We start from the raw sequence: 13585 nt of genomic DNA, 5'->3' as shown, positions 1-13585 counted from the left end.
CAGTAACAGAAAGCAAACTGACCTCAGAACAGATGATTACATTTAAAACCAGATATTTATATACAGCATAAAAAAAAAAACTAAAAAAAACATACAATCTTTCTATGTGACATCATATGCTTGAGGTCAGATCAGACAAATAATTTCTATTTACTATATGCATCAATAATTTAAGATACATTTAATGTAGCTCATTATTACTTTGCTCATATTTTTAAATGACCCACATTGAGGGCAGAATGAAAAGCCTAGAATAAAGAGCTGAATAAAAGCTCAGGCACAAAGACATTTAAAAATGATTCAAGTGTTTGTCCATAATTACGATCATTAAACAGGAAGAAAAAATAGGAGACAGCTATCCAGGATCAGCTTCATCCCTACAGTGAAGTAGGGGGGTGGTGGTATCATGATGGTTGGATATTTTTGCTACAGACTGTTCTTCACAAAATGATAAAAATAACAAATGGAAAATATGTTAAAAACTGAAGTCTAGAAGACAAAGCTTGTGCTCAGATAGGTCTACCTTATATAAAGTTTTTTATAGACAAACTATTGTTTGGGGAAGGCTGTCTAAAACCTTTTAACAGAACTTATTTTACCTAAAACAGGATTTCTGGTCTGATTTATTAACGTTATCTTTAATTAGTATGTAAACATCTGGTTTCAACTGTATCCATCTTAATACTCATAAAAAAGAAGCAGATTGTCGCCACCTGCTGTCTGATAATAGTAAACACATTACAAAGTATTTTTATTTTTTTTTATTGCCACAGCAACATCCAGTTCTGGTGATTTGATGACACTGGCCTGCAGGATAAAGCTAGGATGCTGTAAACACTTCAGGTTCAGATGCCAGAGCTCCTGACATGTCAGCCCTTATTTGGCAATGGATGTGGTGGTAAAGTTTGAAGCTTTAAAGGGTGGATGTCCACCAAAACACGAGCAGAGTGCACCGAGTGAATCAACTTCCAATTTCTTTTAAAGCAGCTAAATTCAACACCAGCTAGCCACAAAACCCCTTGAAGGTTTTTGTTGAATGTCATGTCTGCTGTAACAAACATAAACACGACTATCATCTGTCACACTGTGGATATCGTTTGGATATGATAAAACTATAATAAAAAAAAAAAAGAAAACAGAATTGAAAAAGTGCAAATGCGCCATCTTGTGCTCAAATATCGTCTCTACGCCCCGAGTGCAGTTTCAGTCTGCTGAGGACAGGCACAGTCCACTGAGCCGTGGAGTAGAGGCCCTCTGCAACAATCCAGGTTTTTGGTGGAGGAAACATCCATCACAAAAAGGTGCAAACAATTAATTCGCTCCAGCTTGATCAATGTCGTAGAAATGAGATGTACAGAATGGAAAGCAAGGCTCCATCTCCACTCTATGTGTTGGTTCAACAACAGCAGAAAGAAAAGATGGTAAAAAACTTTTTAACAGCAACTTGGCACCTATAAAACCAGCCTTGGTGCACCATGGAGGCTATTGGCACAAAAAAAAAAAACAATACAATAAAGAGTCCTGCAGAGCTTCTTCTTGAAGTTGTGGGAACAAAATAGAAAAATAATGTATCACAGCTAAGTGTGACAGGAAAGCGTGTTTCATACGGATGGTGAAAGTGAGACGTCCGTCCGACACTTCATGCAAAATATGCCAAAGATATTAAAGCGTTACTGTGCTGCCATGTGCCAGCGAACTGCTTTTCCAAAAGTTTTATCTGGATGGGTTTGGGAGGTGTTGCCATGGTGATGAACTAAACTGTTTGGTGTTTTTTTAAGGCATCACATTTAGATGACTGAGGTGTTTTTCCTGTGGCCGAGAAGAGACAGAACAGTTTAAAAAGTAGGTTCTTATTTAGCTGTAATAAATACAAACTTTTCCTGAATACTAGTGAGAATGAAAATACATGAAATTAAGGAAATAAATGTCAGTAACTTTGGGCTCTTAATGGTGAAACTACTAATCTCCCATGATGCATAGAGTTAAAATTATGGATTCTCTCTACTTGACATAGGATTCTGCCAATTCTGGCTTTTTATTCGTCCCTCTCCCTGTTAGAGCTCATTTAAATTAGTTATCCATGGATTTTAATCCTAGTAAAGGGTTGGACTATTCTAAAAGCCTAAAGACATCCCACATCCAGTTCCGATGTGTGTTTATGGTTACTGTCTTGTTCTGCAAAAATCAATCCTGGTTTCAATCATCTGACCCAAAAAGTCGTCCTCATATCAAAGGTAATTTGTTAAGGAAGCAGAACATTTACCCAGAATAGGCCCAAACAGGTACAATGGAGAAACAGCTGGAAAGCAGCGTCACCATCCACAATGAAGCCAGTTTAACTTCCCCACAAAGCGGCAGGGATTAGAACGAGAAAGATGCTGCTAAACCGAAAAGCTTAAAAATACAAAAATGCAAAGGCATGTAAGACGTTCTGCTGCATAATAGTTTCATGTTCAGAGGTGACAAAGACCAAGTTTTGTAGTTTAGACTAAAAACAAGACAGAGGAGTTCACCCTTAAAAAATGTACCATCTGTCAAGCAGCGCAGTGGCACTATTATGATGGGGGTTTGTTTTGCTTGCAGCAGTATTGGACAGAATAATGAAATCCAAGGCGGAACACAAATTCCCCCGCTTTACTTTAATTACAAACTGGAAACAATCCACAGCTCCAACAGGACAAAGATCTCAAACACACCGATAAATGGGGATAACCGTGGGAGTTTTGGAACAACCTGGTTTTAAAACAACCAATTTAAAGGAGCTCCAAAATAAGCTAAATATCAAAATCAAACAAGAAAATATTATTCAACACAAATATTCTTATTCTAAATGTTTCTATTCTAAATATTAGAGTCTGTATAAATAACTTTGACCCTGTGGGGATGAGAGAATATTCACAATAAATTTAAACTAGTCATTAACCAGTCCTTAAAACACAATGGTTCTAATAACTCATTAAAAGCCCAAAATAATGATGAGATTCATGTTGCATTTAAATCTCTGATCTACACTGTTAACAAGTTAATTGAGAGAAAATATAATGGTAAGAGGAGGTGGTGGGCTTTGTTTACCTGGTTAGGACTCACTCTCCATGGAGACTGTAATGGTTTCACTTGCAGCTGTGAAGTCAAAGGGAACACAATAAGGAAAATGACTCCTAAAATCTAAATGAATAAATTACCGTTTCTCAATTCACAAGAACGCGAGTACGGACTTGTGTAATTGCCACTTATGTTCTTGAGAAGAACACAGGAAAGTACGGACTTTGTGAGAACGTAAGCTGCTGCAGACTGGCTAACGTTAGCCCTGGCTGCGGTTACCCTCGGAGGTCCGCTGGTTGCCATGGTCCTCTCAACTTCTAAACTTTTTTTTATTTTTTAATTACAGACTAAATCAGTAAATTTTTTCGTCTCAAATGATCTTAAAAAGTGCTTTTGTAGAACAATGGCAACAGAAAAGCGAACTTTTAATTTAATACTCTGAGCTCTGTGAGCGCTCCACTCGAAGCTGCTGCTGCCGCAGTGCATGCTGGGACAGCTGTCAATCTTGAGAACGGACAATTCTGCTCTGATGCATGCTCGGTAAAGAGGGAGGGGTAAGAACAACATCCGGGGACTCTGTCCGTACTCGGTCTTGTGTTTTTGTGAATTGGAACAGTGCTAGGACTGAGGCTGATGACATTTCACAAGCACATGAGAACGCACAAGTACACATATTGAGAAACGGCCAATTTTTCATTCCCTCTAGGTCAGACCTGATTTGAGGGGGTTATCAGCCAGGTGGTTTTCAGTATTGTTGGCGTGCTGCTCGCTGCTGAGAAGGCGGTTCTGTGACTCACTGAGGGGGCTCACAGAGACGTCCTGCATGCTACAAGAGGGGAAAAAAAGCAGTCAGACCTGAGAAAAACCGAGGCTTTCTATCCATAAAAAAATAGATAAAAAAAAAAATCACCATTTATTGGCATCAGGATGCAGAGTAACAGTGGCCTGCTCTGCATCAGCATTAACCAGCCGGGTGGGAAAGGTAAGACCGTCCCCCTGACTGGAGAAAACAAGGACAAAATGTAAGATTAATAAATGCAATTACAAACTCTACATGGAGTGGATTCCAGCAAAGAAACATTTGTCCCATTACACAGCCAAATGCTTTGTCTATTCAGAAAAAAAACTGTTGGCTCACACCATCTTCGGTCTCCAAAAAAATGCATGCCTCTATTACCTGGTGAAGACTGGCAGCAGCCAGTACTTCTTCTGGTCACCGAAGACCTGAGCGATGTTCTTCCGGAAACCAAGAGAAAAACCATTCTTATCAGAGCCTGTTCTAAAGACCGGTGCTCGGAATGCCTCTGTAGGGACAAGAGAGGCCATAAATTAATAAAATACTGGGTCATCATACAACTAGTACCAGAGAGATCAACTCACCAGGCTAGAGGTTTTTATTTTTTTTCCGACAACAAAGTCATAAGATTATGAGAATAAAGTCGCAATGTCATGAAAATAAAGTCCTAATAATACAACTTTATGACTTTATTCTCGTAGTGACTTTATTCTTGTAATTTTATGACTTTATTTTCGTAATTTTATGCTCACATAAAGAAAATGAATTTACTTTTATTATCACTCATGTCAATAAGATAGTTTTACAGTGGGGGCAAAAAGTATTTAGTCAGCTACTGATTGTGCAAATTCTCCTACTTAAAAAAAATGAGGTCTGTAATTTTCATCATAGGTAAACTTCAACTATGAGAGATAAAAACCAATCAATCTTTGTATTGCTTTTATTTCTATAAAAGGAATAGTAAATGACTGAGTCTATCTAACTGAATACAATTTATGAACTTCGGGAACTTTAAATACCAAAAGTTTGTGAATTGAAGGGCCTTTTATCCAACACTTGATCAAAAACCACAGTGGTGACAGTGTGGCCCATAAATCCATATAAGCCATGCTTTCCTTTGGATATATATATATATATATATATATATATATATATATATATATATATATATATATATATATAAATAATATAAGGAAATAAAAATATATAACAAATAAATTCTGCAAATATCAACTTTTTTCATACATTTCAGAACTTTTTTAGTACACTCAAAGACGTCTAATCCTATTTCTTTATGGTCTTTAAAGTTCAGTATATCGGTGCAGTTTCAGTGTTGCTGTGACAACTTTTTATGTAATGAGTGGTTTTCCAGAAGCACGGGACAGAACCCTCGCAAGGAGGCCCAGATGTTAGTCAAAGAGCCAATACGCTTCTAAAAAATTAGCCTATCCGCACATATATCACTGCTGTGGTGTTTAATCTGGAAATACGCAGTATTTCCCTGTAATGTCTTTTTTACTTTGGTGTTACTTCGATTAACAAACATTCTCCTAAACTGACCTTTTTTTTAGATCCTTCACAAAATAAAATAAAAGAGGTTTGTTCAAAGTGTGTGTATGCGTTACCTATTGTGGACCTGTTTTTTCCAACAAGCCATAGATGGTAGCTGAACAGGGACAGAATACTGATGCAGAACATGGCCGCCACAAAAAACAAAAACAGGACGTGGAATTTGGCCTGTGGCCGGCCCGTGTCATTCAGCTCGTTCTATGGAAAGAGACACGAGAAGAGGGAGAGAAACAGTCAGCAACAGATTTACTGAGTGATCCAGAAAGGAGAGAGGTGACATCAGAGGAAGAGAATCTCTAGGAGGTGAACCATGTCACTGCATGCAACATCACGAAGGCAGGCAAAAGTCAAGGAATCAGAGGACGGCTGGGTTACCTTTGGGCAGTTCTCTGCCGATTTCCTACGACAAAGCTTTAGCATAAACAGAAACAAGACCAGTTAGGATAAAAAGGAGAAAACAGTCGGGAAACGAGGGAGAAGGCTGGATAAAAGAGGATAAACTGTGCCAAGAATGGAGACAACTGAGAAATGGATAAGATGTAATCCAAGAGGAGCAGCTAGGAGAAAACAACAGAGAGGGGAGGCATTTGCTGCTGCTTTAGAGATGTGACTGATGATCCTGATCTTAGGGAGTGGAAAAGAGAAATACATCAGAGAACACTGGGCCTCATGGATTATTTTTATATTCTTGTCGTAAATTTCACCTACTTTTTCTCCAACCGTGGACTTTAATCAACACGACGCGTCCGGTTTAACAAATGCTCAAAAACCTGAGTACATGATCGGAAATAATTAGGGCTGCAACTAACGATTATTTTGAAAATCGATGAATCGGCCGATTATTTTTTCGATTAATCGATGAATCGGACACAAAATATTTTTTTTATATTAACCTCTTTATTCCAAAATAAACATTTTAGACAGAACAAACAAGCACACAAGTACAGGTTTCTCATTAACTGTACTGGTGCAATATGAAAAATAAATGTTTGTTTTAAAACTACGCAAACTTACATGAGAAATGTAGCTGTACATCCACAAAATATAGGGTACTTTGTTTCATAAAGCGCAAAAAGAGACAGGCATTTTTGTTTTTTAAAGCCCCTAAGGGGTTCAAACAATAGGCCCCCCCATTTCAACAAATGAGGTTTTTTTAGACTAGAAGAGTTCTGCCTTTTAAGACAGGAAAGTATAGCAGTTAAAGTTGCTACTTGAGAAAATACTGAACCATAGAGATAAAAATAGCCCTGTGATTCAAATTATAAACTGTATTTGGAATAAAAATGAGAGAACTAGGGGTGCTAAAAAACACATCCTCCAAAGACAGATATTTACATGGGAATGTGGCATATACTTAATTGACATATTACTGATCTTGCTGGATTTTATTCTGCTTTACTTCCATAAATTGCAGGATCTTCTTTACTTTATCTTTGCCAGAAGATTTAAACTTTAAAAGCCTTGCCCTCATAATTTGCAAATTAATTTATTTATAAAGAAAATATAAACGCTGCTTAAGCTAATTCAAATGAAATTAAAAGTAAAATAAGTAGCCAACCTTATCACTGTCTGTAACCTACTAACACGGTAAGGAAAGCATCAGATGAGCTACCTGAGAAACTAACTTACGTTTCCCCACTTTAAAATGAAACAAACATGGTTACTCATCCTGCTGATCAGCTATCTTCACTGCCATTGAAGGCTCCAACATGTTTTCTTTTCAGGTGCTGCGTCATAACAGTGGTGCTTCCGTGCCATGTTTATTTGTTTTTACAAAAGTCGCGTGTTACGACTTTTTTCACTTTACAAAGCGCAGGCTATTTTAATTATTGTGATCAATTTGCGCCGTCAATCCCGGGGCATGCGCGCTTCATTTGCAGTCTGGACGCTGAGGTTAAACTCCTCACTAAAATCCTGCGGCTCGGACTGCAGCGCTGAGAGGGATTCTTGTGGGAGAGGGAGAAAGGCGTTGGGATGGGGGAGGCGCCCCACGGCAGCAGCTGCCGCTGGAGGACAAGAGTAGGAACGATACATGCTTTCACGTAAGAGTCTCCAAAAGCCGCCAGTGACACCGTAAAAAGTCGCCAGATTTGTCGCTAGTCGCTTTTTAAAAAAAATAGTCGCTGGAGGGGTCTGAAAAGTCGCTGAGTTGGCAACACTGCAACTGCGGCGCTGACTCGCTCCGCCATATTTTTTTTTCTTCCCCGGGATGACGGCGGCGGCGGATGACGCATTAATCGCGCGACACAACTAATCGACGATTAAATTCGTTGCCAACGCTTTTAAAAGTCGATTTTTATCGATTTTATCGATTCGTTGTTGCAGCCCTAGAAATAATCCTGCTGCGCTCCACCTGAGCATAGGTAAGAGCGTGTACCAGAGAAATAAAAATCTGCACAATTACCGCTGATTATTCCATACAATGCTACAAATTCCCACGCCAAATTCTCACTGTGAAAAGGCACCAACGACAAAGAAGCAAAACTTTAAAGGTTCGAGGATCGAGGTCTGACTGAGAGCTGAGCAGCAGAATTAAAGGAACATTAAACTGCCAAGCAGTGGGGGATCAATCATAAAAGCTGTAGATACCATGGGTGCTCTATTACAAAAATAAAAATAAAATAGAAATTCTATATATTTATAAAAAGAAAAATCATTTGATACCAAAACAGTCAATAAAAACTACTGATGGCGGCAACGGGTGCAACAGACAAAGTCAATACTTAATATGAGTTCAAGATCAACTAACGTGACGATGTTCTGCTAAATCTGCTTTTAATACACACACACACCTGTACTGCACATCTCCAGATCGCCCTTCATTGTACTCTCCATCTCTCTTACAACGCATAAACATATCAATGTTAACTTTTAACCTCTAATTTAACAGACAGACCCGTCAGACAGACCCAAACCCAAATATTTCACAGTTGGTGTAATAACAAAGCCAATGAGCTGCCAGGGAGTGAAATTGGAGTTTTGCTGAACTTTCCATCAATTTTCTGTTCCAGGTGTTATTTCAATAGTAGTTTGATCTCTGACTATTCTTTCTATTGACAAAATGATAAGAAATTAAACCAGTGTTCCCTGGAGACTGACACGTCAGCTGCAAGTATTGACCCACTCATACGTTTTTAATTCATAATCGCATAATATATAGTGAAGCAGGCTAATAAAATGGCTAAGAAAAACAAATGTAGTCATTTAGTGAAAAACTAGATTTGGACAGCTGACCTGCTCCTATGTCAAGTCTGGAGCACTCATCAAATATGTTCATATGAGAGAAAATAGGGGAAAAATTGGGAATGCAGCATTTTCTTCCAAATCACTCGTAAGAACGAGATCAGAACGAATTTGCTCATATGAATGGTTCTTGCTTGAGGCCCAATGACTCCAGGTAGGGCAAGATAACAGACAATTGAAGAGAGAGAGGTCTGGGGTCAGCAACACTGAAACCAGAGAGGCACCAAAGGAGAGGTCAGCACAACTATCTAAAGCAGGCATCCCCAAAGTCGGTCCTCAAGGGCCGCGGTCTCGCAAGTTTTGGAGGTTTCTCTGCTTTAGCACACCTGATTCTGATGACTGCAGTTCAGCAAAAGCCTGTTAATCAACTATCAATGTAAATCAGCTGTGCTGGAGCTGGAAAACCTCTAAAACCTGCAGGACAGCGGCCCTTGAGGTTCGATTTTGGGGATGCCTGATGTAAAGAAACACTCATCAGGATCAGGAATCACACACACACAGAGCATCAAGTACTCACAGTCCAGAACTTTATGAAGTACTGCAGAACCGTGGCAGCGATGAACAAACAGTATACCAGTGAGTAGGCCAGGAAGAGGATGAAGAACTTGTAGTTAGAGAAGCCAACGCAGTTGTTCACCCTGCACACAAACACAAAGTCCTTAGAGGAAATTCAAACTTACAACACAGAACTGACTGCGTTGTGTCAGCAAGCAACAAAATTACGCAGACTAAGACTTAAAAATATTCCTCTAGTGATAGTGGAGAGAAACATTTAATCTGCAACAATCAGTTGCACATTGATTAGCAAAGGAGATCCTTTCTTTTTGGCCTGGGTCAAAGTTTTCCAGTAGTTACCTGAAAGTGCAGATTCCATGACATTTCAGGCATAATGCTTTAATTCATTTGCCTACATATTGAGATACATCAACAAAAATTGTAATAAAAACGTAAACTTAATGAATATATACATTGTTTACAAAAATTTAGAAACATAATCCTAGAAAAGTGGCAGCGCAAAAATATAACAGCTGGTACAAATATCTCATAATGCAAATGACGTGATGCCACCTGTCAATCAATCTAAGATTCTTATCAGATACTGACCAATCAGTGATCATCATTTGTCTTCAAGTAACACCCCCAACCCACCTCAGAAGCAGCAGCATCTTTCTCTCCAGCAACAATGCTGGAATATTACATTATGAAGGCAAAGCAGAGATGGAAATAAACATTTTAAAAAAGCATCTAATAAATGGCTGAATGTTTTCAGCTGGAAAATGCAATTCAAACACACTTTACTCCAAGTGTTTAGAGGGTGGAACAAAGTTTATCCATTTACAAACACCAAAAAAATGAGTCTTGGAAAATGTAAAAGACCGGCTGCCAACTTCACGAGCAGGTGAATACGACATTGATCAATGATGACTCCTGGTTCTGTTTTAATCTAATCACATTTTTGTTTTTTATTGCTTAGCTTGCTTTCCTAATTAATTGCTGGCACAGCACAAGCTATGTCCCTGTTTTCTTTTACTTCACAATCATGCGCTGCTTTATGTGCTTTATGAAGATGGGAGTTACCAAGGACAGTGGTGGTCCATCTTCAGCACACACCTGCAAAAGAAAAGTGATAAAAATAAACTTAAATACACCAAAAAAGAAAAGAGAAACTCATAGATGATAGTCATGCAATGGTCTTACATGTCGCAAGCAGAGCAGTGATGGCACCTGTCTGGCTTGATGACTTGACAGCGGTCACAGTAGCGGATTGCTGCGACGACATTAGCACAATTTTTAAGTCTAAATGAAACAAAAGCTGATTCTCTTTTACCAAATTAGAGGGGGGTCTTACCTCCAGCACCTGTGCGGGTGTACAGAGGAAGGTTGGAGGCGACCCTCCATAAGATTTCCTGCTGGGACTCTGGCCTCTCCTCCCTCTCGTAGCGCTCTTTCTCGGCTTTCGGCAGGCAAAACTGGAAGGAAAAAGACAAGCTCCTTCCTGAATGAACTAATCTGATCACAAAAGGAGAGCAGAGGCATGCAGACGGAGATGGGGGTGTGCTTTGGGGTCCTGTACCTCTTTGGAAGGGTTGGCAGGCTTGGTGAAGATGGTCTTCCAATAAGACCACACAAACATGACGAAAGAGAGGTGGAAGAAGATCAGGTAGATAACTGGAGATGGAAGGAGGGGAGAACGGATCAGGGGGGAGAATAACACAAACCATCCAGTAAGTGAACAGACAGGACAGAACTGCTGCCACTCAGACCACAGGCCTGAGGAGGGAACCACACAGCTATATAATTAAAGGGAGTGGACTGCAAAAAGGTAATGCTGATTAAGGAGGAGCTTCAAGGCTACAAGCGAGCAAACTTTAATAGGCGCAGAGTTTCTGTGCCAGCGAGGAGAGCTGGCAAAGAGCTGACCTCTGTTCAGTAAAATTCCATTCACAACAACTTCAGCACATTGTTTATGTTTTGCAAAACTTACCCTGCTCTCCTATATTCCTAATGGTGACTGCAAGAGATAAAGAGAAAATGTTAAAATCCATTGTTACGTTTATTGATCTTAAAACATTAGAACAGGAAAAAATAATGGCTCTTAGACCATTTTTACATTTTGTCAAATCTAAAAAACTCTAAATTCTCAGCATTATTAGGGATTTTAGCTGACTTAACGCTAAGTGCTATTCATTACAGAGTAGCAGATAAAAAGATTTTAACATATTCAGAAATCTTTTGAGAATCCGTGCTCAGCACAGTCTGAAACTGCTAAATAAAACCTGATTCAGACCGAATGACGCATCAGACAGGTCAGAGAGTTATGGATACGTCTGAAGCTGAGTTTATTAAAGCACTTTTCAGTCCACCGTGCAAAAGCTTGCCAGGAGTACGGCATGTCTGCTTACATAAACTGACAAACTGGGCAAGAAGAGCATTACTCTGAGAGCCTCCCAGGAAGTCGGTAAAACATATGAAACAGGGAGCTCTGGTCAAAAAGGTGTTTGTGAACCTTGGCGAGGCAGTTTGACTAATTTCAAAGCTGGCAAACCAATACATTTCCATGCATTCTTTTTCACCACACAAATCACCTGCTCCAATTTATTCATATCACAGCAGTTCAATTCTAGAAAACTTCAAGTCCAGACAGATTTGTTAGCAATTCAATGACTGCTTTCAATTTTTTTGTTAAATGCAAAGCGACATTTCCCCCAATATGTAAAGGTTTTTATTATTCTCTCAATGCTGAGAGGATAAAAACATGCTCAACAGATAAAAAAAAAAAGGAAATAACTAAAGACTCTAAATAGGAATCTCAGTGCTGCTGTTTGTACTTAAACACAAAGATGTCATGTAACATGGAAAGCAGGGAAATCACGTGGAAAATAAACAGGTGGAAAACCAGATGTGTATTAATATGCCTTTAAGAAAAAAAAATCTGTTTTATTACTGAATGTCCAACCACAGATTTTTTTTATATAATTATTGTTATGTCAAAGTCCCGATCCACTTAAAGTTTTTCCATTATTTTTGTTTAAAGTGAATTCTTTTCATTTTTCACATTGTGATTGATATATCAAAGGTTATTACCCTTATCACACTTTAAAAAACATCAAAAAGAGCATTGCATTGTATTAAACAATTCAAGAAATTAACATTTAAATGGCTCAGATCTGATTAATGGTAGAAAGACAAGGCTTTTCAGCTTTTGACCTGATGATCATCAAAAACAGCAAATCAAGTTAAAATCAGCTGAATCTCTTTGCTGGAGGGTGAGGATCAAATGGAAATATACTGCCTCTTTGTGTAATACGGTAAAAATACAGATAGGATCAGAGCTTCAGGCTGGCTTTTTAAAAATATACTTCAAATATAAAAATCTGCTTATACAGCATTTTAACCATGTAAGTTAAAATAAACCAACAAGTGAGCCTTGAGCAAACATTATTTAAACCAAAACTATAATTAAAATGCATCATAACTCAAAGCAAATATTTTCCAGGCTTTATGCTGACTGTTAAGGTGCCGGCATGGAAAAATGTTGGTTTAACTGTCTGTTAAAATTGAAGAGAAAACCAGAAATACAAGACAAGCAGCTGAGTCAGGCTTATTCTTCAGGGAAAACACATTCCAGCGGAAAAAAAATAACAAAACAAAATGAGCTCAAATCGACTAAATGTCAGCAAACGGCCGGCCGGGTTGGCTGGCAGCACCATTGTTGAGCTGCAGTCCATTCACTTCCTGATGGCAGCCACAGCAGCAGCAACAGCAGCTGGGTGTTTGAGTGGACACAACAATGAAAACATGTCCGTCTGAAGCCTTTAAAGACGCGACGGGAAGCAGCGAGGCGCACACTTACACACACAAAGCTCCACCACGAAAGCGTAGTAGGACCAACAGACGACAAGGGCGATAAAAATCACAGGGATCCAGGCTAAACCCCGTTGACAGCATCTCAGTACGTGTGTGGGCGCCATCTTTCTCCCTCTGCTACTGGAGGAACAGGGAGTGTTGGCCGTAATGACGTCACTGTACGTACCCGCGTAGAAGGAGGTTAGGTTTAAATAAAATAAATGAAAGTAAAAAACGGTTAGGTTTAAGTAAAAAAAGTTATTTAGAATAAAATTTAAATAAGATTTTTTTAAAGTTTTTTTTTGTATTGTATTTTTTGTAATGTATTTTTTTATTTGGATAAAAGACACAATTCAAAGTGCTTTGCATTGCAAACAGTAAAAAAACAAACAAAACAAAATTAGAGTAAAGATTAAAAAAAAAACTAAAAAGAAAATAAAACAAGTGGGCTACTAACTTAAACGAATGATACCTAAGTTAAAAGTTTAACTTTAACAGTCAATGGCAATTCTAAAAAAATAATTTATAATAGGGGGGGGGGTTACTCATTGGCCCTCTTATGAGCTAATGAGCAAACAAATTTTTACC

General features: G+C 38.6%; 1 protein-coding gene across 3 annotated transcripts; it reads right to left on the bottom strand.

Moving 5' to 3' along the window:
- Positions 1-748: 748 nt before the first annotated feature.
- Positions 749-13159, bottom strand: zdhhc20b (zinc finger DHHC-type palmitoyltransferase 20b). 3 transcript variants are annotated; one of them, XM_038289059.1, is made up of 14 exons: positions 13005-13159; positions 11136-11162; positions 10725-10819; positions 10500-10620; positions 10349-10418; positions 10229-10261; positions 9168-9288; positions 5783-5818; positions 5464-5605; positions 4220-4346; positions 3953-4042; positions 3756-3868; positions 3073-3120; positions 749-1809 (listed from the first exon to the last, which is right to left on the bottom strand). In XM_038289059.1, exons 1-13 carry the CDS (start codon positions 13120-13122, stop codon positions 3077-3079), a joined length of 1137 nt encoding a protein of 378 aa, XP_038144987.1. In that variant the 5' UTR covers positions 13123-13159; the 3' UTR covers positions 749-1809; positions 3073-3076. The 3 variants fall into 3 exon arrangements, with proteins under 3 accessions (XP_038144987.1, XP_038144990.1, XP_038144988.1); XM_038289062.1 differs by lacking the exon at positions 5783-5818; XM_038289060.1 differs by lacking the exon at positions 749-1809 and having other exon boundaries at positions 3072-3120.
- Between the last annotated feature and the right edge of the window lie 426 nt (positions 13160-13585).

The sequence above is a fragment of the Cyprinodon tularosa genome, unplaced genomic scaffold, assembly GCF_016077235.1.
Source record: "Cyprinodon tularosa strain WSP-4 unplaced genomic scaffold, ASM1607723v1 ctg262, whole genome shotgun sequence".
NCBI classification, from domain to species: Eukaryota; Metazoa; Chordata; class Actinopteri; order Cyprinodontiformes; family Cyprinodontidae; genus Cyprinodon; species Cyprinodon tularosa.
The sequence above is the reverse complement of the archived record's forward strand: the minus strand, read 5'-3'. Positions and strand labels throughout refer to the sequence as shown.

Bases quoted from the DNA above. Each gene is read 5' to 3' on its own strand.
- zdhhc20b (XM_038289059.1), bottom strand. From the start codon at position 13,122: ATGGCGCCCACACACGTACTGAGATGCTGTCAACGGGGTTTAGCCTGG. The intron at 10,820-11,135 runs GTAAGTTTTGCA...TTCCATCTCCAG, and splicing joins TAGGAATATAGGAGAGCAGG to TTATCTACCTGATCTTCTTC. The intron at 10,419-10,499 runs GTAAGACCCCCC...ATGTCGTCGCAG, and splicing joins CACCCGCACAGGTGCTGGAG to CAATCCGCTACTGTGACCGC.